This window comes from Stylophora pistillata, chromosome 14, assembly GCF_964205215.1.
Source record: "Stylophora pistillata chromosome 14, jaStyPist1.2, whole genome shotgun sequence".
NCBI lineage: Eukaryota > Metazoa > Cnidaria > Anthozoa > Scleractinia > Pocilloporidae > Stylophora > Stylophora pistillata.
The window spans coordinates 7564146-7591584 of NC_142532.1; the positions used below are offsets into that span (position 1 = coordinate 7564146).

Here is a 27439-nt window from a genome sequence, read left to right on the forward strand (position 1 = left end):
CCACTCTCTAAAATCTCGCCAATTATCTCTTGCTCGCTCATACATTTGTTTCCTTTGAGACGAGAGCCTTGCATAAATTACTGAACCATAAGTTGGAATGAATTGGTATTGTGCTAAAGCACCTGAATTACGTTTCTCCGCAAGGGAGAATGAGCCACGCGTGTAGTCAAAAGTTTTTTTTTTTTCAGGTACAGCTGGTTTCACCAAGGATGAAGAGATAGCATACAGTTAAGAATAAGAAAAATCAATCGTTTATTGCAAATCAAGAGAGAATCCTCCCTGATGTAAATATATTCCTGAAATCACAAGTTGCGCATGGCAACACACTTGTTTCAGGTAACATTTTAAACCTCAGTGTTCATATATTCCTAAAGTCTCTCCGAGATGTAATTTAAATAATATGATTTAAATTATAATTAAAATGACCTTAGATTCATACTTGACTTTCTACGCAGCTCATGGCTCCTTGATGCAATAAAATGTGGTATAGCAGCTTACGTGGGTTAAGAATGTCTAAGAATCGTTTAAGAGTAATTATTAATTATATCCCCGTTGCGTCTCTTTACACAAACGAGAACAGAGCGCTTTTCAATGGAGTGTAATAGAATCACGGCGGCCAATCGGAACGAGATAAACCTTTAAGAAGAAGCCGATAAGGGCTCAAGGTTAACACTGGTAATCGGCTCTAAGCGATTGGCTGAGATGCGGGATTCTGGACCAATCAGAGTAAAGCAAACATGACGCAAAAAGACTTTGAAAATTGCTCCATTACATGCGAAAACAAGTACTTAAGTGTCGATCAAACGGTGCGTTTTCCTTTCTACATAAAGGAATTAAACGGAAGTCACCACTGTCATTCTTAAGTAATCTATGCAAACATGTTAGGAGTCAAACTTTGTCTAACGGACATTTTCAAATCAAAGGTGAGAATTCCACAGCTCACGAACTAAAGTAACGTAATCCTCGCAAATCTTGTATGGCCGAAGAGAACTTCACGAAAATTCTGATGAGCCAAACTCGTTCCGAAGCTTCCATATGTCGTAACAAAAAGGTACACCTTGGCAACGAGTTACATATAAATAATTTCACGTAAAAGTCTAAAAATGAAATAAAATTTCTATAATTTTGTCGTAATAAATTTGACTTGTAAAAAGCCACTCATATTATTGGAAAAAAGTTACTTGTATATAATTTCATGTGAGATTCTTAACATGTACTAAAATTTTTGTAATTTTGCCGTGATAAATTTGACCTGTAAAAAGGCACTTATATTACGATAACACTATTCAAAGTAACTCTCAAGCTCTTAAGAATTATCAAATTTTAAATAGCTAAGAGGCATGCTAATTCTCTACTTCAAAAGTAAATGAATAGGCCCCGTTCAAAATGCGCCGGATACATTTGAAAACGAAACTTCCCTCCTCTGGTCAGGTTTACGATCCAGACTAATGAGGACAAAGCGTCCACTAAGAACGGTGCAAGTTCTTTAAACTAGCCAGATTTTAAAACGCCAGGATCGTGTTTAAGTGTGACCGGGAAGCATTTTAAAACGGAACTTTTCGAAACACTGACGTCACTGCTTTTCGCGGGATAATTGGGCTCTCACCAAAAATATGCTCAATGCTGCACCTAGCTAGTCCCTTGTCGTCTCTGAAATGCACGCGGCGTTTGGGTGGGACGAAAAGGGCGACGGGAAAGAGGAAGAGGAGGAGAATTTTTCCTCTCTCGCTTTTTCCCTACCCATCACACATCGCTCTCCCATCCTACGCCTGCTTTGAGGGCGACTGGGGATGAGTAAGATGTCGGAAATCACGCGGAAATCACATGACGGCATAAAGCTAAAGGAGACCACAAAATTGAGAGTAGGAAGGGGGGCCTAGCGGGAGGGACTGCTTCTGTTCCCTTTCACAGCTCGTTATGTCTCTATTTCATCCTCTCTGTTGGTCTTGTTTTCTTCTCCATGAACAGAATCGTTTATCAAGCTCTCTGTTTGCTCTACGTCCAATCTCCTGGATGTAAGAAGCATTAAAACAATAAACGTTAAAATGATATCAAAATTTGAACTTTCTCTTGATCTTTGTTCTAATTCGTCAAGAGGAAGAGAGAGAGGGAAGTGGATTCGAAGAAACGATAGGGCTAAGGCAATGACCGACGAGTCTGGAGTGCCCATGTTCTCTCCATCATCTTGGTGTTGGTGAAGTTAAAGATCTTCCCCTATCCACTACATTTCATTCCACTTCAGTGAATAAGTGTTTAACAACGTCAGAAAACAGTGCTATTTAGCATGGAAACGGACTTACTTGAGGCCACCTCTTATTTGGGGCTATTTGCGACCCACCACTAATTAAATCAGCTAGTAATCTATTCATTATTCATTATTTATTACTTACTCAACAATGCGTTGCCGTTCGCCATTCAGAAGTTTCTTCAATCCAATCAAGATTGGGTCCCAGTCTCCGTAATGGGATAAAAAGCTCACGGCGAAGAATGACGCAAAAACCGGTATCGTGCCAAATAAGAACATCCATGACAAATGGACCTGCAAAATCAAATTACATCAATATTTTAGACATGGGTGCAGGAGCAGTTCGTATGGCTTTTACTACGGTTAGTAAACTGTCACTGAAGTAGAAGACGCATGAAAACTGAACACAACAGTCAAAGTCGAGCATGCGCAAGGGGATCAATTCTGGCCGCTCGTGCACCAATTTCCCGCACGAAAATTAAAAAAAAAACCGCTCTCTTGCAAACTAAGCGAAAGAAAATTAAAATGTCCATAGAAATCTGTAAACGGAAACAAGAATAGGAAAAAGAAAAACTCGTGACTTTACGAACACAAAGCTCATTCAAGTACAGTTAACCTATTGAATTACTATTCTGTTTTGAGCTATACCAAAACAGTTATACGCTTTAAAAAGAGTGTGAGTCACTGGCTGGTTTTATTGTTTGTAACTCGTATGGGACTACTTGGTTTTGACAGCCTAAACGCATGCTAATTGGTCATTACAACATTCGCACATGCGCAGACGTTTACCGCTGTGTTGAAAATTCAAATTCACTTACTCTCTTCATGAACACGTCAACGATCATGGTCAGCGGTATAATCAAACTCAAAGAAAGTGTAGCTGTTAATGATGACGTCAAGTAACAGCCCCTAATATATCACAAATATAGGCTTGTCAGAATGCCAAATATAAAAATTAAGTAACGGTTTGAAAGAGGAAGCACTGGATTATAAAATACAAAACAAGATAACATTACCATCCACAGTGGAACATGACATACATACATGATACAACATGGGATTGCATGCATGACATGACCTCATACCACATCACATGAAATGACATGATATGATGGAAAAGGTCACAACACTTTACTTGAAATGACACAAGACACAACATGACTTGAATTTGAGATAACGTGACATAAAGTCATGTTTTACATGACTTTACATCAGATGGCATGAGACATTAGAAAATGATATGAAGGAATATAACTTCGGTCATGTGACATAAGACCTAACAAGGCACAAGATAAGACATGCAGTCAGCAATATGGCATGTCATGACATCTTACTTGAAATGAAACACGACATGACAGACTTGTAATGAGGTGACATGCATGTAATGATGTTATGAGATGACATGTGACCTGAGAAAACGATACAAAGTGATATGACTGTGGTGATGTGACATGAGACCTGACATGGCAAGAAGTCAGAGAGTCAGTGATATGGCATGTCATGTTACATGACATATCATGAGAGGACACGAGACAATAAAATTGTATTTAACAATTATTCGCCAAAGGCGCGGTGAATATCGTCAAATAATCCCTGAGATGAAGTCGAGGGGATTATTTGACAATATTCACCGAACCTGAGGCGAATAATTGTTTTAGTATAATTTCAGAGCTGAACAACAGAGAAATTTCTAAAATCATAACATTTTAGTAACATTTATTAACATTTTATTTTAACATTTTATATAAACTGCGTGGAGTGGTTTATATAGCATCATATAAGGAATCGCTCGACCAATCAGATTGCTGGAAACTCTTTGCTCAGCTTGGAAATTATACTAATAATGGATATGACTTCAGTGATGTGATATTAGTTAGACCTGCCATGGCATGAGATAAGAGAGTCGATGACATGTTATTTTACATTGACATGGGACATGTGAAAATGACATGAAGGTAAATTACTTTGGGGACCTAACATTACCCCTGACATGGCATGACATAAAACGGTGAATGGCAGCATGAAATAAAACAAATAATTAAAAAAAATTACCACAGCCACAAGGCCTCTGACAGAACTGTTCCAATAAGGGCATTCAAAGCAATATAGCCCCAAACAGATGTCGTTGGAGGAAGTGTAAATGGTTCAAGTTTCCAATAGTTGAGTATGAAAAATCCAGGCCAAAGAAGAATGAAATTAAACATTCCCACCAAACCTGCAGGAGAGTTGTACAAGATCCAAACAGTTTGCTTGTTAAAGCAATTATCAGTTGAAAGTTGAAAGTATTCTGTGATTACATTGGTTTTGCTTTACTTTGCTTTATGATTGATCCAGAAAATTTCCACCACTGGATCATCAATCAGATGTAAAATAGTCACCAATCACAACATAATCACTGGCATTTTCCCACGCTTCAGACAGTTTGGTTATTTTTATTTTAAGTTCTCATTGGGTCATTAAAATATTCTTCTGATTGGCTGTTAAGGTTACTTTGGTTTGGTTTTCAGACACTCAATAAAAAGTGCTCCATTTCAAACGAACACATACTTGCAATTGGAAAAAAATTATGACAGCATTTTCCACAAAACAAATATGAACAATTACTCTCTTACCAAAAAACATTGGAATGTTCATCTGCTTCTGATCAGGAACTTTACGTTTTAACATGGTTAAATAGCTAGCATACCTAAAAGGTTAAAACAATAAAAATAAAATAGACTGTGCAACAATGAAGTTAATTGTTTTGTTCTGCCTGTTAAAATTCTGCATGATTGTGAACACCTGTGGGCTGCCCATTATCTAGTGTGTGTATGTTTTCATGTCAGTTTGCCTGTTAATAATCTGTGGGATTATCTGTGGGTTTAAGTCTTTGGGAAGGCTCTTATCGGCACTCAATCATTGTGAGCATCTCACAGGCTCTCATGAAGCCCGTGGAAGGTCTATGAGCTGTATGGCTTGTGCCAGAACACTGGTGGACCCCTTGCCAGCATGCACAGTAGGTGAATATGACACTAGTGGATTTTGCAGAAAGCATGAGAGATGTTCAAGCACCAATTATAGGAGCTTGCCTGCATGCTATTTGTGTGTTCTGTGTACTAAATCTCAGCCACACTTACAAGAATGCACTGGCCAAGGCCCACAATGCTCCAACACTGACTTCGCCTTTCTTTTTTCTTGAGTCGGCAAGTGTAACCAGTACTATACCAGTAACACTAGAAACAAAAAAAATCAAAGCTCTGTTATCATGATTATTATGACTTGCTACAGTTAGTCAGCAGAACCCTGCTGACTCAAACTCCTGGAGGAAAACAAAAATGGTTTGAATTAGTGGGGGTTTGAGTCGTTGGTGTAGAATTTAGCATTCTCTGCATTTTATTTTGGTTCATTAGCGTTCCTTAGGGAATACGTTTTGTTTTTCTTTCCTGCGTTCGGTATAATTTACATGTAGTTAATATTCTAGGTTTTTAGTTTCATTGTTGATTTCATCGAGAGAACATGTTGTCTTAAGAGAACATCTGGTTTAGAGTTACCTTTTCGCGGCCTACAGCGCCGATACAATGTAAGTTCCTAGTTATTATGTTCATCGCGTTCGCTTTAGCCGCCTTTCAGATTTATATTTCTGCATTTTGTAAGCTTGTAGTTTTTGTTGGTTCTTCATTAGTTCAAACCTCTCCCTCCGATTGAGCGTTTGTAATCACTGCTGTAAGTGGCCACGAAAAGACTCACCTTTTGGCAGTAACAATTGGGTTTGGTGTTGAATTTAAATTATACTGTTAAGAATTAATGAGGAACAATGTTTTTACAATTCTCACAAATTAACAGTCATTCTAATTTGAACATTAAATATGTTTTACAGTCTATACCACACAGAACAGCAAGTTTCAGAAGTTTAGCTAAATGCAGGGATTTCATTAATTTCGGAAGTATAGGTGTATATTAGGACATAAGCAGGCGAAGACAGTTCAGCAGTAATCAAGGCAGGTTTGTCACCAGTCTTTCTCTTCTGTCCATTCATGGTGTACAGGCAATGGATCGTGTTGTTGATCGAATTGTTAGAACTCCTTACAAAAATCACCCAAAAACCAATAAGGAGACAAAATATCAACAAAAAAACCTTTACTGATGACTGTCTTTAGAATATATTGAATGATTTCCAAAAAGACAGTCATGCAAAAAACTGGGAGGTGGAATGGTCATAGAAGCCAGCTCTGTTGCGGAGAGTGGTCACTGGAATTTACTAGTTGCCGGCTTCTGATGAAATTCCCGTAAATGTATTATGCTTTCTTAAATGTATTATGCTTTATTATTCTTAAAATGTATTATGCTTTCCGCCTCCCGGTTAGCTCAATTGGTTAGAGCGCTGAACTGTTGTGCGGGAGGTCAAGGTCGATGGTTCGAGTCCCGGCTGGACCAACACTCAAGGTCTTAAAATAACTGAGGAGAATGCGCCACCTTTCTTTAATAAGCAATGGATAGACATTCTAGTCTTCTCGGATAAGGACGAATAAACTGTAGGTCCCGTCTCCTGCATCTATTAATTAGTTAATTTGGTTAGGCAGGGGATGTTAAAGAACCCACTCACGAGATTACTGTGATGTGGTCTGGCCTGTTTACTGGGAATTGGGGGGGAGGGGGCATCTTCAAATAAGTTTCCTTCGACTGTTTGTAAACTGCTGATGCAGTCTGGCCAAAATCCCCCGAAAAGTGTTGTGATGCATATTTGATCATATCCACATGTTAATTTGCGCAATATAAATATTAAATAATTAATATTATTATTATCATTATTACATTTTATTGAACAGAGTTCAAGTTAGAGGGGTACTATTGTAAACAGAACTGGCTAGAAGGAAGTTACCATGCCAGCAATTCCATTTGAAATAGCCCCCTTATCACACATGGGAAGGAAAAATAATTCTCTTAGTTAGGGACAAAATTGAGGAAGGTCACTACACAAACTCACCTCATTAGAACAGCAACAAGCTTCGTCATTGAAAATTTGTCTGAAGTTGAACTCTGGAATATGGATGCTAAAAGGAGTGTAAAGAGTCCTGTAACGGAGAAATAAAATAACAAGAACTGATAAGGGTATGATAAGTGTTATGCTTCCAGCAGAAACAACAGAATTTCCCTTTTCAGTTTTCACTATGCTTTCAAGAAATAAGGAAAAAGTTCATGTACTTGTCTAAGTTTCTTAGTGACTCTCCAAAATGACAACGAAACCCCTACTATTTGCAACGAGAACTACTAAGTCCCCTTTTCTCAGCTTAATCTTTTGAATTGGACAAAAAAGAAAGACGTCAAAAAAGTCAGCATAGCCTCTGGGTAAAATTGAGGGTGGCAGGTACTTTTGAGGAAGTCTCAATCTTAATCCAATCTTGGTGTAGTGTCCAGAATTCTGTTTGCTTGCTTAAACCTTAACACATGAACATGATTATGCATATTCAGTCCATAATTTTCTCTTTGTTACATTTCCTTGGGTGCTGACAAGGAGAATTTGTTTAATAATCAAGAGTATCTTTGGTTGGTGTTCATTTCCTTAACTCTCGTGACTGTAATTGTTTGATTCAGGAGTGCTACCGAAAGGAGAATTAAGACTCTAATCACCCTTCAGGTCAACAACTTAATAGAATCCATAACTAGGTGAATCTAAAACTTTTCCTTTACCTGATGAAGAGGATAGAATATTAACAGCCACTGGTGATGTGTTTGATATGGCTTCTTGGTAACTACAGTTTGCACAGAACCACTGGATGGAAAAATGTTTTTTTAAATTAGTTGGCAAAAATGGTGAGCAATCCCAGAGTGCTTATTAAGTAATCAGGGGTTTTATTATGGGCTGGGTATGATCAGGTATATTGACTGGCTGTAAAGACAACTTTGCCCAGCTGCTCTCAAAATCTCAAAGAATAACAAAAAGAGACCATCTTTGCAAAAATAAAACATAGTTGAACTTATTAACGCACTTTTTAAAATAAGTTTAAGATTGTGACCGGAAATGGTGTGACTCTTAAGTTTCGGTATGATTGACAGCTGTAATCAGAGAAGAGTGTAGTTTTACTGAAGTGAAAGAATGAGGAGGACATTAAAGAGAAGAGATAAAACTAATTTACAGTGTATTTCTCGAGTGGACGTGAAAGCGAGTGAAGAGTGTACAGCACAGTTTCGGTACATTTGTGGTGCCATGACCAGGATTCGGGAAACAGCGGAGACAATGACAAGAGAATTTACATTGTTTGAGAAAAAAATTGGCTGACCGTGTGGTTGAAACAGTGAAACAATTGCACCATGTTGGAAGGAGAACAACCTTCAGAGGAGACAGAACGCTTTGAAGGAAACATTGAGAAGGAGATTACAAAGTTAAAATACTACCTGGAGCCAGCTGATGAGCTCATAGAGTGTGGGGATCACTTAGAGATTGAAATTTCCATAAAACAAGGAACACGCATAATCAACAAAATTATGGATCTTATTTTACAACTGGAAGGCATGAAGCTGGATTCTGTAATTTCACCTCGAGAGGTCCGACAATAGAGGAAGGACAAAAAGAGTGAGTTTTCTCCGTTTGTACAAGAAAAGAACAAGCTCTCCAAGAAACTGTTGGAAAATCAGAGACGAAAGGACAATGAAATTGAGTGATGGAATTGGGAGACCAGACGAGAACGTGAGGAACGCATGGCCCGAGAACGCCAACAACAAGTGGGAGGGGGGGGGGGAGGGAGGGCAAGGCTCTTCAAGCGTTGCATGAAGTATACTCAAGTGCCAAATCCAGATCCCCTCCTGCTCCAAATTCTTAATGAAACTCCTGAGAACCTCTGACTCAATATCAAAATTAAAATAGATTTATTGGTCATGAGTTTAAGACAGATGTAAAAAATTCCCAACAAGAAATCAAGCCCTAAACCTTCAGATTCTCTGCTCCAATGCTCCAACACTGAGCTACTGATAACTCAATCTAAGGTGAGCTGTTTGCCATTATTGGGTAAATATGAAAGGAGAAGACCCTCTAATTTGAAATTATTCAGTCTGCAGGTATAAAAAAGTCTTTTTTTTAAACTTACTAAAAAGCAAAAGATTAAAGCCACTTTAGCCACTTTTCTAAGTGGCAACTTCTGGCTTGGTATTTGTGTAGTCTGATATGGTCGTCTTGCAATCCTGGCCTGCTCCCCAATATGGTCTGCAGGTAAAAAATGAAAAAAAATTATCATTGTAAGTAGAAAATGTGGTTGTGACTTTTTTCTATTGCTTTGTGCATCACTTTAATTTGAGAAATCACTTTTTACCACAATTGGCAGTAATGTTGCAATCTCATTGGCTAATTTGCCATTGTAGATATGAGAACAGACAACACTGCTTGTGCCAATGTGTCATGACACATGTAATGTACTGGAAGAATTGTTTTATTTGAGGTCAATACTGTGGTAAAAAAAAAACAAATCGACAGTGGTTCAGTGAGGTCTGTACTTTTATCAACAACAATATTTGTCATTATAGACATCAAAATTTGTTGCGGACTCACAAGGCAAGCCAAGTGGGTCCACAATATTTTGACCACGGTGATGATGAAAATAGTTGTCTATAAGAGTACAGACCACCCCAAACCACTGTTGTTTGCTAATTTTCAAAGGCACTCTGAAATAGAAAAAAAACAACAACAAAGGGAATCACCAAATATCCATATTTTCTACTTTGTGTGGTTTACAAGGAAATGAAATATCTTTCACAGTATAAATCAAGTTTAAACTCTGAGAGTGACCAGCTCATCCCATTCTTGCTCCTTATAGTAATAACACTCAATCATTAATAATAACAATAACAACAGTAATATTAATAATTAATTATTTGTAATAATTAATAATAACAGTAATAACACTCAGTCATTCATTGAGTTTAGGAGACTACAGGAAATGATCACTGATCTAGGAGGCTTGATTGTCAACACAAATTCTCCTTGTCAGCGCCTCAGAAAACATTGGGAGAAGAGTATGGAGAATATGCATACTGATGTTGAGGTTAGAAGGGTTAAACATTTTAAGTACTATTTACCTGCTAACTGTCGCACCTCTCTCACATTGTTGAAAGTGACTTTTCTTGGCTCTGAATAGAAAAAAAAGTTTATACCACAGAGTGAAGAAAACTTCATTGATAGAAATTAATGCACCTATTAATTCAAATCTTCGACATCCACCCACCCCCAACAATCCACGGCCATCGTCTGTGCCCAGGGGATGAAGAATTTGAACCTTGCCTGGCTAAGGTGTGGAAATTGTACTGGAAGTGCAAGTCTTTCCAGCGGAATATAAGTGTTATGTCATTCTTCAGATATGAAGATGTGTAAGGTAAATAGGTAGTTCTCTTTTGTGAGCAAATGGTTACAAAGTTCAGGTTTTAAAGCTTGGACAGTCTGTAGAAAGTCAGTCATTGACTGGTTCCATTTCAGAGCAACAACTCCACCAGGGTCAAAAAATAAAATATAAAATCAAATATAAAAAAAAATTAAATTCAACTTCTTCTAAAGGAAAGACATCTTGTCTTGTTTTATGTACAAATTCTCCAAATTAACACTTTTTATAAAGAAATAATATTACCAGTAGGTTAGGAGCTCCAGGAAGACATACTTTGCTAATTATATATGTACTATAACACATAAAATGAGACACATCTACATGTAATATTACTGCAATCTAATTGAGCATCACCTACTTGAAATTATTTCATATGAATCACTAGAAACTACATGTATATCAACTTCGCTGGTGCGCTCATCATCTGTCATTTGTTCAAAAGTTGGCTCATTCTGCATATAGGAAATACAAATAATCATTGAAAAAATTGGAGTCTTGAGGAAATGTAATTAATATGACTAGTATTAATTATAATTATAATAAATTAAAGTAAATTCAACAACAGTTGACTAAAAGTATTTAAACTAGCCATAATATCGGAGTTAGAGGACTTGATCTAATAACTCTACGCAAACCTGAGCAGACATGCCAAGGTAATTGACATTGTAGTCAGAAATGACATAGGAGTTAGGGTTAAATAAGAAGAAAAACCTTGCTAAACTGCTAGAACCTTAGGAAAGGTATAATAATTATACTGTTGTATAACACCTTAGTGGTTGGTTTATATTAAATGAACATAGTAATGATAGTAATACTAATGATGATAATGATGATAATAACGACAAGAACGAGAATGAGAACAAAAATTTAAGAATGAAAATAAGAACAAGAACGAAAATGAGAACAATTACCATAATCATGAGAATGTAAAGAGAACAAGAAAGAGCATGAGAAAGAGGACATGAAAGAAAACGAGAAAGAGGACATGAAAGAGAATGAGAAAGAGGACATGAAAGAGAATGACAAAGAGGACATGAAAGAGAATGACAAAGAGGAAATGAAAGAGAATGACAAAGAGGACATGAAAGAGAACAAGAAAGAGAACAAGAACAAAAATGACGATGAGTGAGAACGAGAATGAGAACAATAACCAGAATGAGAATGAGAATGAGAAAAAAAATGAGAACGGGAAAAACAACGACAAAGAGAACGTGAAAGAGAACGACAAAGAGTACAAGAACAAGAACGATAATGAGAATGAGAACAAGAACAAGAATCAGTACAAGATAGTGAGAATGAAAACAATAGACTCTGAGTAGTCCCTCCTTTTCAGTGAAGTCCGTTGCACAAGTCAATAAAAATAAGAAGCAAATAAGAAGGAAGCACATGGCAAAATTCATTCTGTCGTGGTTCCTTGACCTGCTTGCCTTTTCAAAAATCTACTTAAGAGTTTCATTTGTTAGACTCATCCTTACTGAAACATTTCACAGATTTCCAGTTTATTGTACGCCTTGGAATTCAAGATGGTTTAGTTTTTGTGATATCACCCATGTGTTCCAATGACATGTACGGTGATTCATTGGTAATTAAGATAATGAATGCCATTGGTTGCTGTTAATTAAGATTACAATTTGATGCCTGAAAATCACTCGACTGGGCAAAATTAAACTCTTGAGTTGTGAGAAAATTGTCTATTGTTGGGATGAGAATGATAAATATAATGATAAAAATAATGATAAATATAATGATAAAAATAATGATAAATATAATGATAAAAATAATGAGAAATATAAAAATAATCAGCACCAAGTGTGTTGTGGGAGATGCTGATGTCTCCGTAGAGTTTAAAAGTGATGAACGTTCTCCAGCTTGGCTTTCAACTGATACAGATACCTAATTACAAAAACAAGCAAGCAAACAAGAAAACATGATGAAGAGTAAAGCCACCGTGAAATTAGGGAACTTAAGATACGACGATGAAATGAGACGACGACGATGACCAGAAGTTAGATTTGCACAGATGCGCGTGCTGCGCATGTCTGTTTGTGATTTCGTCGTCCATGGTTCGTTGACAACGAAATTTGTAGGAGAAAGCCGTTCTGGGGAAAATGTAAGTAAAACTTGTGTCCTTGAAGCTCTTTTTAGGGGATTTCAACTGATTTTTTGAAGCTGTGTGCCTGGAAGAGTCTTATATGTCGAATAGATTGTTTTTATGTCGAATAGATCGTTTCAGATTGAAGTTTTTGCTCATTCTACAGGCGCATTTGGCGAGCAGTGTTTACATGGCTACCTCATGTCTGGCAGAAGAATCCGAGAAAACGTAAGCTACTGGGACAGCCGTGTATTTCGAGATTCGAGATCTGTTTACAGAGCTGTCCTGTTTCTGAACCTAAAGACACCTAAGAGCACAACCATAAACAGAATGATTTGAAACATACCCCTTACACATTAGAAACAAGTTACATCTTTATAACTAACTCTGAGTTAGTCTTTTCTAGAGCATCTCAGTGGGCTGGAAACTTAAATCCTCAAATTTGATCAGTTAACCCCATGCTTGTAACAGGTTCAGCGTTTTGAAAAATACGGACCATGGTCCAGAATGTTTCTTGTGCCATTTGAACAAAAACAGAGAAAAGCAAACCAGCAGAAAAAAATAGAGAATTTACTAGTCTAGGTTGGTCAGTATAGGAAAAAACTGAGCCCTTGGTCTTGACAAAAGCTCGGTAAAGAATGTACTGGTCTAGGTTGGTCAGTATAGGAAAAAAACTGAGCCCTTGGTCTTGACAAAAGCTCGGTAAAGAATTTACTGGTCTAGGTTGGTCAGTATAGGAAAAAAACTGAGCCCTTGGTCTTGACAAAAGCTCGGTAAAGAATTTACTGGTCTAGGTTGGTCAGTATAGGAAAAAAACTGAGCCCTTGGTCTTGACAATTGCTCAGGACTGTGGGGAGGGGAAGCTCTTCTCCCTTCACTGCCTTCTTCCTACCCATACCTCCCTCTCACTCTTTTCCTTCCCACATTCCTCTTTTCTCTGCCTGTGACTGGAGAGCCTCTTCACAGACTTTATTTGGGTCAACTTTTTTTTGTTCTGAATTCTTGCCTGGAATAAAATCCTACCCAAATACAAGTATTTTGTTTCCTGAGCTATATCTGTAGCATCCCTTGTGGATACATATGTTAACTTACATTAGTTGTTTCATCACAGTTAGTACAATATACTCTCCACGGCTCATAAAAAAGGAATCCAGTGAGATAGATCATAAAAGATGATGTCTTGACGTACGTGGTGAAAAATGGCCTGTTAAATCCTTCACTTTTAAAGATAAACTACAATCAAATAAATCAACTATTAGTAGTGGATTAAATCTGCGCTTTTAGCCAAGTGACCCATTCAGCCTGAACTTATCCTTGTTCCAATATAGCAAGGAGCAACTAAAAGTAAAACTGTTCCCCCCTGGATGGGGCGCCAGTCCATCACAAGGTTACCAAGCATTTCATCAAGCTTCTTTCAATTGATAATTTGCCAGTATTCATTATTTATACTCTTCGATAGAGAGCCCATAGGCACAGTAAAAGTAAATTGTTTTTCCCAAGAACACAATACATATGACTCAGCCACATTTAACCCTTTCACTGCCATGAGTGACCAAGACAGAATTTCTACTTACAATATCAATATCATATCAAGCAGACAAGTGATGAGAATACAGATAAATATCATAAAGGGGATTTTTAGTTGATCCAATGCTAAATTCTCCAAACTTACATGATAAGAATTCATTGCAAACAGTAAGGAGAATTTCTAATGAGATCTTGGCAGTGAAAGGGTTAAGATCCAGAACTCTTGACCTAGCCCTGGATTGTTTGAAGACTGGATAACACTATCCACTGGAGAAATCTCTATCCAGTGCATAATGCCATATGTTTTGCTATCACTTATCCACTGGTTAGTAATTTTTCCGTTGGACAGCATTATGGGCCCCTTATACCACTGGACACTGGAGCCCTTGGCACTAACCATTAGACCATGGTGTTTGACCTGCACTATTAGCAAAAGTAACAGAAATTTACCTTATTTCTAGGTAACTCAAGTTCAGTATATGTCATTATGTTATAAAGGAGGGATTTGAGGAATAAGGTGCAAACCAGATTTTGGCCTTAAACATGAAGGCGCGCTATATAAGGAAGTCTTCCCTGGGAAGACCTAGGCTCATTTGTCCCTCACCGTTGACGTGTGCGGGTCAAATTTAAATGCTGGTAGATGAACAAACGGAGCTAATGAGATGTCTATTGTTCACTTCCACCAGCATGGTGGCATGAGGTAATGTGCGAACCACCTACTTCGATCTCAAATAGTCCTTTTTACAGTTGTGGGCTTGTTGGCCAAGCCTTTGAACAGGAGTGAGACTAAGGGTGACCCTGTTGTGATAGAGACCTGTATCTAGTTAACATGATAACAAAGTAATTTGCATTTGAAAAGCAGCAACATCTCTATCATAACAAGGTCACCCTTAGCCTCACTCCTGTTCAAAGGCTTGGCCACCAAGCCCACAACTGTAAAAGGGACTATTTACCGCCACAAATAAAGACAGTTTCCATTGGAGAAAGGAAATACAAATCTCAAAAATTCTTGTATTGTGATGAAGACATAAAACAATTTTGAGGAATGCGCCCACTGTTCACTGCTTTGGAGTAGGTGTAGCTCAAGCTGACGAATGGTCCAGTGGGACCTAAGGCTCCTTTTAAAGTGCGCCTTCGTGTTTAAAAAAAAAAACACACTGAGCCAAAATTTTTCCCTTGAAGAATAGAAAAAGGGTGAAGTCTGGATGATCCTCACAAGTGAACTGCAATTAAAAGAAACTGAAACAAAAGAAGCCAGAAAAATTCAGGTTTCATAGTTTAGTTGGCATTAGAACCCCCTCTCAGCTCAAAGTCTGGATCTGCCACTGATGACATTTCTCTGATTGCAGTTCACCTGGGAGGATCAGTTTGTTTCTTATAAATCGACCATAGGTAGAAAAACGGTTTATTTCACTCAATGCAGTTGAGAAAATATAATTTTATGCTGTTTAGGTTTGTAAAAGTCATTTCCTCTAAGAACCTTCCACCTCTTTTGCTACTCCCCTCCCCCCTGCATGCTCAAAGACACGTGGATTTAGTTAGATGATAATAGAGAAATTTCACTAACATCAGTTAACTCTGCTGAGCCAACCCAAATCACATCCACCATAAGCAAAACGATCACTCCCCCAACCAAACGGCGTTTACTTCGTATTCCTTCCTCTTGTGATTGGATAAAACGGCATAAAGACCTTCCACACCAACGTAAACAGCTACTACAGAGACATTTTGAGTCCATCTTAATTCGGAAATGTTCTAATATCCCTCGATGACCCTACGATTCAGGCTAATTCTTCGACTTCGATATCCGAAATGACTCCCTGAAAGTTTTTAATGACAACAACGAAAAAAAATTCTCGATTCCTGAATTAAAAGGAAAAAAAAACAAGGAAGACTCATCGTTTAGATCAACAAACCCATTCAAAGAAAAATATGACAAAACTTACCTCATCGATGTAAGGTTTCTCAGCTGACGGCCATGTTTTAGAATCATTACGTCAAACCCACAAAATGATGATTACACATGCCATTTACTTCTCCCCTAACTTAACGCTGACCAGATTGTCTGTCAACGAAGGGCTCGAATTGACAGCTCTCTGATCTCCAGCGGGATCCAGCAGTCTTTGGAGTGAAACCGACTGATGAAATCGAATGGAATACCAAGTGCGTGTCACGTGTGATTTACCACCTCTCGCGTGGAACACTGTTTTGGCCAGAAGAGCTATCTATTCTTCCTTGCATACAAGGAAGACTTTAGATTAAGCGTAGAAAATAAATAAATAAATAAATAAATAAGAATTAAGGATTCCTGAACTGACAGAGAGAGTGACGATGCATCTGACTTCCGTGTGGACTACGGTGAGTGTGTGTGACATCGACATAATAATTCTTCACGCTGTCACACAGAGTGCGCGTGGGCCAGTTTTGAGACAATTAAAAGAAACAGTCATAAAAATCTGTGGGAGGCTGCCGGCTGATGAAAAACCAGGAACAGGAACTGATGCTTGAAATGCATTAACTGAACGAGAACATTCGTAAGATAAATAGGAAGGTGAAAACAATTTTGTATTTCGTTTGATTTTTCTTCCAACCACGAAAAATTGGCGTCGTATATCTCTTTGTTATCATGGTAATTATAATCAAGAAGCCAAACGTCTAAGTGCAGCACAAAAGGTAAACGTGTTCATGATGAAACGCTACGTTCTTGAAACTAATGTTAAAAAAAATATCCAGTCATGGGTGTACAGAATTGATATTTCAAACAGATACAACTGAAAAAACTTAAGAAACATCTGCAGATTTTGTTTTCGCCTTTCAGTCCTCGCAGGTGTTTATTTTCAATCTTCAAAATTAACGTTTGTAATGCTTCTTGAATTATCGAAGAAAATTAAGGAAATACTTTTGCTGCTGGTACAACTTTTATGAAACGGTTTTTTTAAATTTATCTTCTTTTATGTAGGAAAGTTTGTTTTTGATCCGATATTTTTTCCTTACCTCCCTCTTCAAGTGACATTTCACTGCCGGTTGTCGAAAAATCTAGAGTGGCTTTGTTTTTTCTAGCTTCCTGAATTAAGTAATTTTCAAATAAGTGTATTTTCAACTCGAGTAGATTGCTCTCCGAGAGAAGTCTATCAATAAGACCGAAACAGTGGATAGGAAATCGTCTTTTTTTTCTTTTTTCGCTAAAACAAATTATCGTCGTTTGAAAGAGAGAAATCATATTTGATACCAACCGGCTTTTCTCGATTTCATGTTAGAAATATTATTGGAATTGATTAAAGATGCTAATGAACTCGTTTATTTTAATAGCCATGGTAATTGAAAGAAGTACATCATCTGTACCAGGAAAAACATACTGAATGATGTTTTGCTAAATTCTCTCTAGTTCTCGCGATTTGCCTTTATTCCAGGGTATTTACAATCAAAGTACACCGCGCTGCAACTTCAAAGCTACGCACTTGTCCGTGTTATCAAAAGTTTCTACAAGCTTTCGCATATTGCTTAATGTAAGATTAACTGCCCCATCTAACGGCGAATTGAATAAATTCAAAGGTCATCAGCGGTATCATTGAAGCAATGAAACAATTAAGGATCAGGTTATCATTCGAGTGACATTTTCACCGCGAAATTAAAAAAAAAAAAAAAAAAAAGAGAAAAAACCTCACAAAGCCCTGTGCTGTGAGTTATAAGTGGAAAACTAGAAGTATTCGTGTTCGTGCGTGGTCCCCAGCTCGACTCTCTGGGGAGGGGAGACAGTCTTTTTTTTTTTTTTTTTTTTTTGACCGCCTCGATATCATGCTTCAAAGTAGTTTGCGCTCCCAGTCATGAGGTTTCACTTCCTTGGTTGTTTTTCTCTGCTGAATGGATGATGTCGTATCATAAATGTAAGCTGATGTTGATGTTTGCTATGTAGCGTGATGCAATGGACGAGAACAGTGGGACTCCTTCTGAATCAGTAATCCGCACTTCGTGGGAGAATTTCGAAGAAGAGATTGGCAAGATTAACAACCACTGTCACGAAATTTCCTTTAGTGTGAAGGAAGAAAATCTTTCTGACAACATTGCATTAATTAGCAAACCCAAATCTCTTAGACAATCCGGTAATTCTTCACTTAATGGTGAGGAGAGCCTCACAGGAACTGACTTTAAGGAGAATTTAGATGAAAAATCGAAACATTTGGAGACATCGCCGAACGAGATAAACAGTGTACAACAATTTGATCTTGAACCTGTAGTTGATTCCTCGAATAGTATTGAAACAAGCGATCAGGGATTAGATAACGCGTTAGGAAATCGCGAATCTTCTCTAATTTCGAATACAGGTGAACTGTCTACCGAAAAACATTTCATTCAATCAAACGATTTATCAGAGTGCCTGGCAGATGGCATTGCACTGAACGGAGAAAGTGAATCAAGCTTTTCAGCTGTCGACGAACCGCCTACCGAAGAAAAGGCTATTTCTTCAGCAAAATGGACCACGTTTGAGGATAGCCGTGATAAAGAATTGCGCACAGATGGAGTTAAGAGCAAATCTGAAGAGTTATCGATCGACGAAAAACAGCAAAATTCGAATATAAACACACCCAGGACAACCCCGAATATGGCGGCTTTTGATTCCCAATCCGCAGTAACCACAAATATTATCTCCAATTTGCCTACTGTAACCGAACCTGGTACCTTTGAAGTTCTCGCTGCATCATTTAATCACAAGAAAATTGGAGAAGATATAGCTTCGAATTCGAATTCTCTATCCACAAGCGCTATGCGATCAGCTGTTCCTATTGTCGACCGAGCTTCACCGAACGATAATGGCGCCCTTCCCTTGTCTTCAAGCAGTTCACTAGAACCCCGACCAGGCGATACCTCAGCTACAAAGCATCACAAAGGGACTGAATGGGTCAGTTTTGGCGAGGAAGGGAATTCCGACGAAAACCAGCGGGGCAAAGCAAGTCTAAGTGGGAGCGAACGCGAACATGGTAACTTAGAAACGGCGAAGCGTCCTTTCGAAAACGATCTTCAGAAGGGCGATTTAGCTGTTAATGACACAAAAGATACATCACCTTCTACCGTTTTACGAGAAGAAAAGGAGTTGAATGGAAAAAGTTCAAACGAAGCGGCTTCAGTTATTCCTCCCGTATCGTTTACCTCGGCCGAATTGGATTTACTTGCGAGTAAATCGTGGATTCAGTTTGATGACTCCAGCAAAAGTAAGTCAGTACCGCAATCAAACTCGTGCTTTGCTCAAACATCGTCAGCTTCCCACCCGTGGGTCACGTTTGGTGATTCCAACACCCCTGTAAGTCAGAATTTAGACCCACTAGAATTGGATGTTAGCAGTAAAAGCCAATTCAACGTTTCAACATCACCAAGTCCAAATCCATTCACATCTGTACCTCCTTCATCAGCCAGCAATCCTTTTAAGCCTGCTACGCCAAGCATTGCAAATCCATTCCAGGCTGATGCTACTGCAGTTGTTTCTTCAAGCCCTTATTCTATATCCAATCAAGGGCCGATCTCTTCATCAACACCTCTTACGGGCGTGAAAACACCATCTGTTGCCAAGGGTAGTCTACAAGAGACTGGTTTACTACCCACATGTACAGCTGAATTGAACGTTCCCCATGACGAGCTTACTCTCAGTAACTCAACACCAGTTGACAACAACCAGGCTGTGGTTGCTCAGGATCAAGTTGATGCAAGATCTAAAGTACTAGTCAGTAAAACTCAGCAACCTTCCCAAGTTTGTGAGGAACCACTTCGTGAGGAGAAGTTATTGACCACAAGTGGCTCATGGTCTATGCTTCTCCGCTTCCCTGATAAGAAAAAGAAAATTGGATCTCGTGAGTGGAAACCAGTGGTTATTAAGTTAGGGGGTACAACCTTACAAATTTTTGAGGAGTATGAATTATCAGCACCTTTCAGAGAGATTCCCTTGCAAGCGTATTTTGTGTTCACGACACCCAAGTTGCAGTCCTTTGAACGTGGAGCTAAAGTTCATACAGTTAGGTTAGAGTATGTTAAGTACACAGAAACCAGAAGGTTACGTCATCGTGGCACTGTTGAACATGTGGCACACGGAACACCCATCATTAAAGTGGCATCTCCAAGTCACAAAGTTATCAGAGAACTTCTTGAATCTTTCAACAACTCTCTTCGCCTTCTTCCATCTTACAGAGACAGAGGAATAACATACCGTCAAGATGAAGTGTTTGTTGATGTTGAAGATGTTACGAATGTACTTTTGTCTAGTGATGGTACCATTCTAAAGAAGAATTCGAAAGTTTTAGTCAAGTTTCGTGCTTTTCTTACAGGAGATCCCGAGTGCCAGTTAGTTTTGAATGATATTGCTCTTAGAGAACGAGAAGAAGCTCGTCTGCGATCCGAAGAAAAACCTCAAAGAGTTCATCATTGGATGAAACTGAGTCACTGTGATTTTCATAAGTGCGTCAATGTTACAACTTTTGACCAATCACATGCTATTACATTTCATCCATTAGATGCATGCACCTTTGAGCTCATGCGATTTCCAGTTGATCATCACAAGCCTTTACCTCTTCTCTTAAAGACCGTGTTGAATATTCATAGTGAACAAAGAGTTGAACTCAAAGTAGAAATCCAAGTCTGTCAGGAAGCAAAGTTGGCAAAGTACATTCGAAACAATGTGATTTTCAGATTTCCTATCCCAGAAACTTGGGTACCTCTTTTTAGAACAACCAAGGCCTTGAGAGGTGAGAAGTCCATTAAATCCAGCAAGGGGAGCCGAGCTGCTGGAATAAAGAGCAGATTGAGGAACTCTAAGTGTTCAATTGCTGTGTCTCTTGGGAAAGCAAAGTATGAACCAGAATATGCATCTGTGGTGTGGCGAATCGATCAACTGCCTTTTATCCACAGCAGAATTCCTGCGGATGCACCTCAGACACTCACATGTGTCCTAGATCTGCCTCCTGGAATGGAATACCCGGAAAACTTCAAACCCACAGCAGAGCTGGAGTATGATGTGGCTTATGTGCTGGTCTCAGATACCACAATTATAGCTGTTAAAGTATCTAATCAAAATATCCCAGACAAATGGGTCTGCTACAGAGCATCGTACCATTATCAGGTTAACATTGACATTTCCAGACCAACAGCTGGTCCAGTCAGAGATGTTGGGTGCACACAACAGTAGGAGAACAAGGAACAAGAATGAATTTCTCAATGATTATTGGTATGTACAAGTATACAGTTTAACATGATTTCTTTATTGACATCAGTGTGAGAAATGTTTTTTGTTGCATACCCTGACAGTCCAGGTAAGAGTAGTTCTGAAATGGACTGTTGTTGGTTACAGTGACTAAGGTTTCTGTAAAGTAACTGTGTTGTGATTTCACACCAAATTCTTAGATCTAAAATTGCAAGTATTGGATGGTAGAAAGTGTGAAGAATTGATTGGCAGTGGAAAGATTAACTGCCTAGTTAGGGGCAATTGTTTGCTTTAAATTTTAAGAGGGTGTACAATAACAAGGAATCTTGAATTTTTTACAAAGGATAGACTGAAATTTGCAAATTCGTCTCTGAGAAGTAAAAAATATGGAAATTTGAGAGACTTCAAATATTGGGAAAGTGTCTGCAGTTTTTTTTTTTTTTTTTTTTTTTTATCAAGTGGCAGTAAATACTTATTGTTTTACTGGCTGCGGTCTTTGAAGGGAGCTAAATTTATGCAACTTACTTAGCCAAACTGCTTTATTTTTAGGAGGTCAGAGAATTTTTACTTTTTTTGCAGATAACTTACAAACTTTCTTCTACTCAGGCCAAGTGACTTAACCTGTGTTTATGTCAAGTCATGAAAAGGAAAATAATTGTTTTCAAATTGGAAAAGTCTAGAAAACAGTCTTGAATTTTGTTAACCTAGAACAGTGGTCTGTCTGCCTAAAGCAACCAGAGTTGAAAGGTTTCAGATTACATACATTGTGCTATTTGGGTTTTAAACCATTAACTACTGTATTTATTGAGTGAACACCCTGTATTTAGCAGAATCTAGAAGGACTCATGGGAATGTCAGCTTATTGTTGGTTAAATTATAATAGCTCCTTTGAATCTTTGATCTCTAATACATCTCAGGCTGTGCCTTAAGACAGAAAAATTGATTGTCCATTAGAAATATGCTTGGATTTGTCACCTAAAGTGCACTTTGCTGAAGTATAAATGCTGTCTTTGCATTTTCAATTAGAGTTTAGGATGGTGTTTCGAAACAAGGTAATCAATTTGTTTGGTTTGAAAGTTACTGTCATGATTAAATTGGAATTTTTTCAACTTTTTTTCCATCCAGGTCAGGTAAAAGACATCTAAAGGATGACACTGTGCCAGGATGGAAGGTCAAATCATTGTTACTCTGGCCATGGTTTGCAATGAATTGATGAGTCTTACCTTTAAATTTGATATTTTCTGTTGCTGCTACAATTTTTTTTTTTTAAAGAATACTTAAGGAATGGCACCTCTTAAAGAAGCTGCAGGAATATCATATCATATTCATTTTAACATTTTTAATTAGAGGATTTGAGTTGAAATAGAATGAAACATGGGCTCCATGGCTCCTATTGATAGCAGAGCTTTACATTCTGATGGGACTACCCTGGTGTTGGGATTGTTATTTATTTTTAAACAAAGGTGTCAATCACATTAAAATTATGGTAGTTTGCTAGCATGGACAAACATTAAAGAGGTAAAGAAGACTGAAATGGAATGAAATGGTTAAAGATGGAGAAAAATACAGTGAATGTCAACATTGAACCCAAAGTATCCAGTAGTTGTTTTTTTTTTTTATAATTTTTCTTTTTTTAGTGTGCAAACTGTGATATGGTTCTAGTAAGAAGCAGATCTTGTTATAAGCAGAGTTTAATCCTGAACTGAGTTCATAGGATGTTCTTCAACAATTAAAAAAAAAGCATTTTGTTTTGTTTTCAATTTCAAGAGAAAGGGAATCCATACTGATGGTGACGTGATTGTGGAGTTGAGATTTTTATTTTTGTTTTTTGGGAAACTCTTTACATACTCCTGTCTGTGAGCCTTGTTTTTTGGCTTGAGTGTTGACAGCTGGTTTCTGTACAGGAAAATCTTTCCAATATTGTCATTTACAATCCTGAAGAAACTGTCTTGTCATCAAACGAAGTGGTTCCAAGTCAAGTGCTAAATATTGCATGAGGTATTGTGTTGCAATTTTTCAGGCTAGGACATCTAAAATTTGTGCCTTAGAGCTTGTGGCTTGTAAACTGGCACAAGTAATTATCAGAAAAAAAAAAAAAACAGTATGATATCACCTTCAACACTGTAACAGTTATATGGCAGGACAGGAATGAATTTTGCTTTCTGATCTTTTATTAATTAAATTGCATATTTTTACCCATTTCTTTTATTTATTAGAAATGTTGCTTCAATACAAAGACTATCACTTCTGAGAGCACATTTTATCACAGCTTTTCATTTTACCAATCTCAGTCATCTTTTACTTTTGGCTCATTTACTATTAACTTTTTAAAGCAAAACACAGAGTAACAATATCGTTGTCAAGTCGTTGCAATATAGCATCATTTGAGTACTGAATTTTAAATTTTTTAAAGGAAAAAAATTATGTTTATGTGAACTGCAGTGCTTCTGATGGGGAGTTATATAGTAACTTTTATTTGAAATGTTCTTGGTGAAAGTGTTTATTATTTACAAGTTAGAGTAAAAGTAATTGTTTCAGAATGACGACCTACTTGAAAAACAGCCAAAAACATATAAGTCTTATTTCTGTGGCATTAGAAATGTTGACAGTTTGAATGTATACTTAGTGTTCTTCCTTATTTTAAGCATGATAAGTACTGTAAAAGAAATTTTCTTACCGCTAGAGAAATCCTGTTACATATATAATTTTCCAGAATTCCAAGCAATTTTAGGAATTAACAAGAGGTTCTAAGTCTGTTGAATTTTACTGGTTAGGCCACCGTAGTGGCATCAATCTATGATTTAAACATGTTTTTATTGTATTATTTTTGATCGCCAATATAAGGGGCATCAGTAATTATGTTTGTCTTGCATATCAGGTCATTGTCACTGAAGCAGGCGTCAAGAGCACTTAAGAATTTGAATATCATAATAATACTGACCAGACTCTAAATTCTCAGAATCCATGAAACCAACAAGCCAAATCATTGATTCATTTTAAAGGTTCTAAAAAAAAGCTTTTATAAGACAGACCATTTCAGAGACGACCCAAGCCTTTGTTTCCAGGTGAGGCTTGATGCACAACCTTTGTTGGGAAGATGACCTTTTATTTTCGGGCAATTAAAACTCATTTTTGCAACAAAGGCTTTGCTCAAAGGCCCATCTTCAATTGAGGACTCTTGGAGCTCGGAAATGGCCTACTTTTTCTACAATCATGTGGAGAGCCATTTTTTTGTTTTGTTTTACTGCACAAGGGAAATTATCTGAGACAATATTACTCTTGCAAACTCTGTTTTTACAAGACTGCTGACAATTCTGGACGGAACTGGCAATGAATCTTATAATTCCCAAGCAGTTAATTCTCTCCTTCCTAGGTGGGACTTATTGTAAATGAGCATTTTCTATAAGCACAATATCCATACATTATCAAGCATAAAGGTAACAAGATTGATAAATACCAAATTCCAAAGATAAAACTATAAGAAATTTGTAGGAGGCAGTAAGAAGAATTTATTTTGAGATCTAAGGGGGGGGGGGGGGAGGGTGAATGGTCATTGTTAAGAGAAAGTAGAGGGGTTATAGGTTATATCACAGAATTTAAATCAGTGTAAGCATTGTTAAAAATTGATATTAGTTAAAATAGAATAAACCTTGAAGTAATAATTTACGTGGGTAAAGAAAAACAAATAAGGTGCAAAATTAGAAATGAAAAAGTTACCAGGATGACTAAGAACAGAAAAGAATTTAATTAGTAATCTTAAAAATTTAGGCAGAAATTTTCATGGGAGACAAACAGCAATGCAGCCATTTGTGTCTTATCTTTAGATATGGGAGAGTTTTGCTTCATGCTAAAGAGTTGAAGTCATTTTATGACGTATACATAAGTGTTGTCTTCATGTTGAAGACAGAATTACATTTGTATCCTAGAGTCAGTTGGAATTGCAGCATATTATTCAATCTTGAACATGGTAAATGTTTCTGGGTTTGGAATCTGGGGTACGTTCCTTAACCATTCCTGGAAATAATGATAAAATGGTATAGGAGTGTTTGAATTTATTTTATAATTGTGCGCAAAGCCAATCAAAGAGACACATCATTGTAACCAAAAAATGATTGCTTTTGCATTAATAATTCTGTAGTATTAGAATTAAAGTATAAGTAACATGAAATAGCTTCTAAGGTCAGTTAATCCTTCGTATGGAATTGTAACTCTTTTTATTTGTTTAATCATGTAACAAGGATATTATTTTATATGTCATCTTTATTTGTATTTTTCAGTAGAGTGTTCAAAAACTTATTATCTTGTGGACTCCATGGCAGACCACTAGCTTGGGTTTTGGAATAGGAGAAGGTTTTGATTCCATGAGTGAGAGTCTTCTAAAAAAAATTTGAGAAACAAAGTCTTGTGGCCTTGCAGGCCAAGAATTTTCTCTTTTTATCAAATATGGTGGGAGCTTGCCATTGGCTTGGTTTTTAACTACCACCAGGACTGGTAGAAATTCAGTTTTGGCTAGTGGTTTTCAATTTTCACTGGCCAGTTTGGCTAGTAAACAAACTGACGTTGTTGTAACATCTAAGTTGTCGCTAACCACTTGGCTATTATGTTGAAAAGTTGGTGTAGAGCTTTCTACCACTTTTACATTGTGAAGTGTCACTCAAATGTTTCTTGAACTTAACTGTTGCTAATGCTCACGGACAATTAGTAAAAATGAAGCAACAATTTTTAAAAGGGTGTTATACAGTTAAGTCTTGTGAAGACAGAACTTTCACAGCTGGTGACAAGTGCTTCAAAAGTCTGCGAAAATTGTCTTTTTAAGTATTCTGTAAGATAGAGGTATTTGTAAAGAGAGAGTTGGCTGTGGTTACATCATGTGAAAGACTTTGTGCGTAACTAGATGTAGTAAATAGTAATGAGTATAACTAAACACAGAGCAACATTCATTATATTCTACATACTGTAAAAGATTATGTCAGTTTAACAGACTATACACAGTAAATGCGTGTTGTATTATAATACATGAGTATCATATTAGAAAATGCACTACACTAGCCTCTATGAATAAATACCATGAAATGAAACATGCGATGACTGTTTGGTTTCCTTTCCCTTCCCAGTGGGAAAAGCTGAACTTGTTAGTATTTTTAGGCATAAGAAATAATACTTATGCATCAATTAATTCAAATCTTTAACATCTCCCCCCCTCCCCAAGCAACCCCCCAGGTATTTGTTCAAATTCCCACCCCCTGTGGCAAAAATTGTATTCAAATGTCCCCATCCTATTTCTTTGTGAAAGGCAAAAATCAGCACTGCGACTTTCTACACTCTGACCAAGCTTCAAAACCTAGACCTTCTAGACCCTTCTTCTGAGCTACCTTGCCAAAGTGAACATAACCTGTACATTCTGTTAGAAAGACTTGGCACTTCCGGCTCAAATTCCCCACCTCAGCTATGCAAGGCTAAAATTCTCCACCCCTTTGGAACAGATGACGATCTGTGCGTTGCCTTAGCGGATGAGAGGGGAGGAAAGCTAAGGTTGAATGAAGATGTGGAAGCTTTTTCTTCAGCAATGGCTTTAGCTCCCGTTTATGAACCTTCTTGGGAGATGTAAATGTCAATCACAAAATCTAGAAAATTAATGAGAGGTTGAGAGATTCCAGAGGAAACTTTTGTTTGTTACATGCTATGTTCAGGATATTATTTTTAAGGAAAATAACTTCCTCGATACGGTTTCTTTTTTACTTTATGGGAAACACCACAACGCGCGCGACTGCACACACGATGGTCGGTAACTAAGGAGTTTTCTCCCGTTTGTGCGGGCTCATCTATTGACAGCGGTTTACCCCCAGTACCTGTCTTGAAGAACACACGTAAAAAATATGGCGGACCAAGGGGAGCTTGTGCAATTAGATTTAAGGGCTAAAAACGATAGATCGGAGCGAGAAGACCTATTTTGGAACACCAGTACTGTAGAAATGAAATTTTCCGTGGAAAAAGTATGGATAAAGTCCGTGAGAAAGGCTAAAAACAAGCCAAACTATGGAATGGGG

At 37.6% G+C, this 27439-nt stretch overlaps 2 protein-coding genes across 6 annotated transcripts; one reads left to right on the forward strand and one right to left on the reverse strand.

Annotated features, from left to right (window-relative positions):
• Positions 1–228: 228 nt before the first annotated feature.
• Positions 229–16309, reverse strand: LOC111329474 (solute carrier family 35 member F5). 5 transcript variants are annotated; one of them, XM_022934189.2, is made up of 15 exons: positions 16156–16309; positions 15777–16029; positions 13775–13915; positions 12397–12483; positions 10949–11042; positions 10292–10342; positions 9307–9422; positions 7913–7994; positions 7209–7296; positions 5362–5457; positions 4858–4931; positions 4298–4460; positions 3064–3154; positions 2391–2539; positions 229–2009 (listed from the first exon to the last, which is right to left on the reverse strand). In XM_022934189.2, the coding sequence occupies exons 2-15, from the start codon at positions 15945–15947 to the stop codon at positions 1916–1918; spliced, it is 1497 nt and encodes a 498-aa protein (XP_022789924.1). In that variant the 5' UTR covers positions 15948–16029; positions 16156–16309; the 3' UTR covers positions 229–1915. The 5 variants fall into 5 exon arrangements, with proteins under 5 accessions (XP_022789924.1, XP_022789923.1, XP_022789925.1 ...); XM_022934188.2 differs by having other exon boundaries at positions 15777–15924; positions 16156–16297; XM_022934190.2 differs by having other exon boundaries at positions 15777–16072; positions 16156–16283.
• Positions 16310–18005: 1696 nt separating this feature from the next.
• LOC111329471 (uncharacterized) lies at positions 18006–26470 on the forward strand. The gene is made up of 2 exons (XM_022934182.2): positions 18006–21416; positions 22518–26470. Exon 1 carries the CDS (start codon positions 18132–18134, stop codon positions 21375–21377), a length of 3246 nt encoding a protein of 1081 aa, XP_022789917.2. The 5' UTR covers positions 18006–18131; the 3' UTR covers positions 21378–21416; positions 22518–26470.
• Positions 26471–27439: the final 969 nt, after the last annotated feature.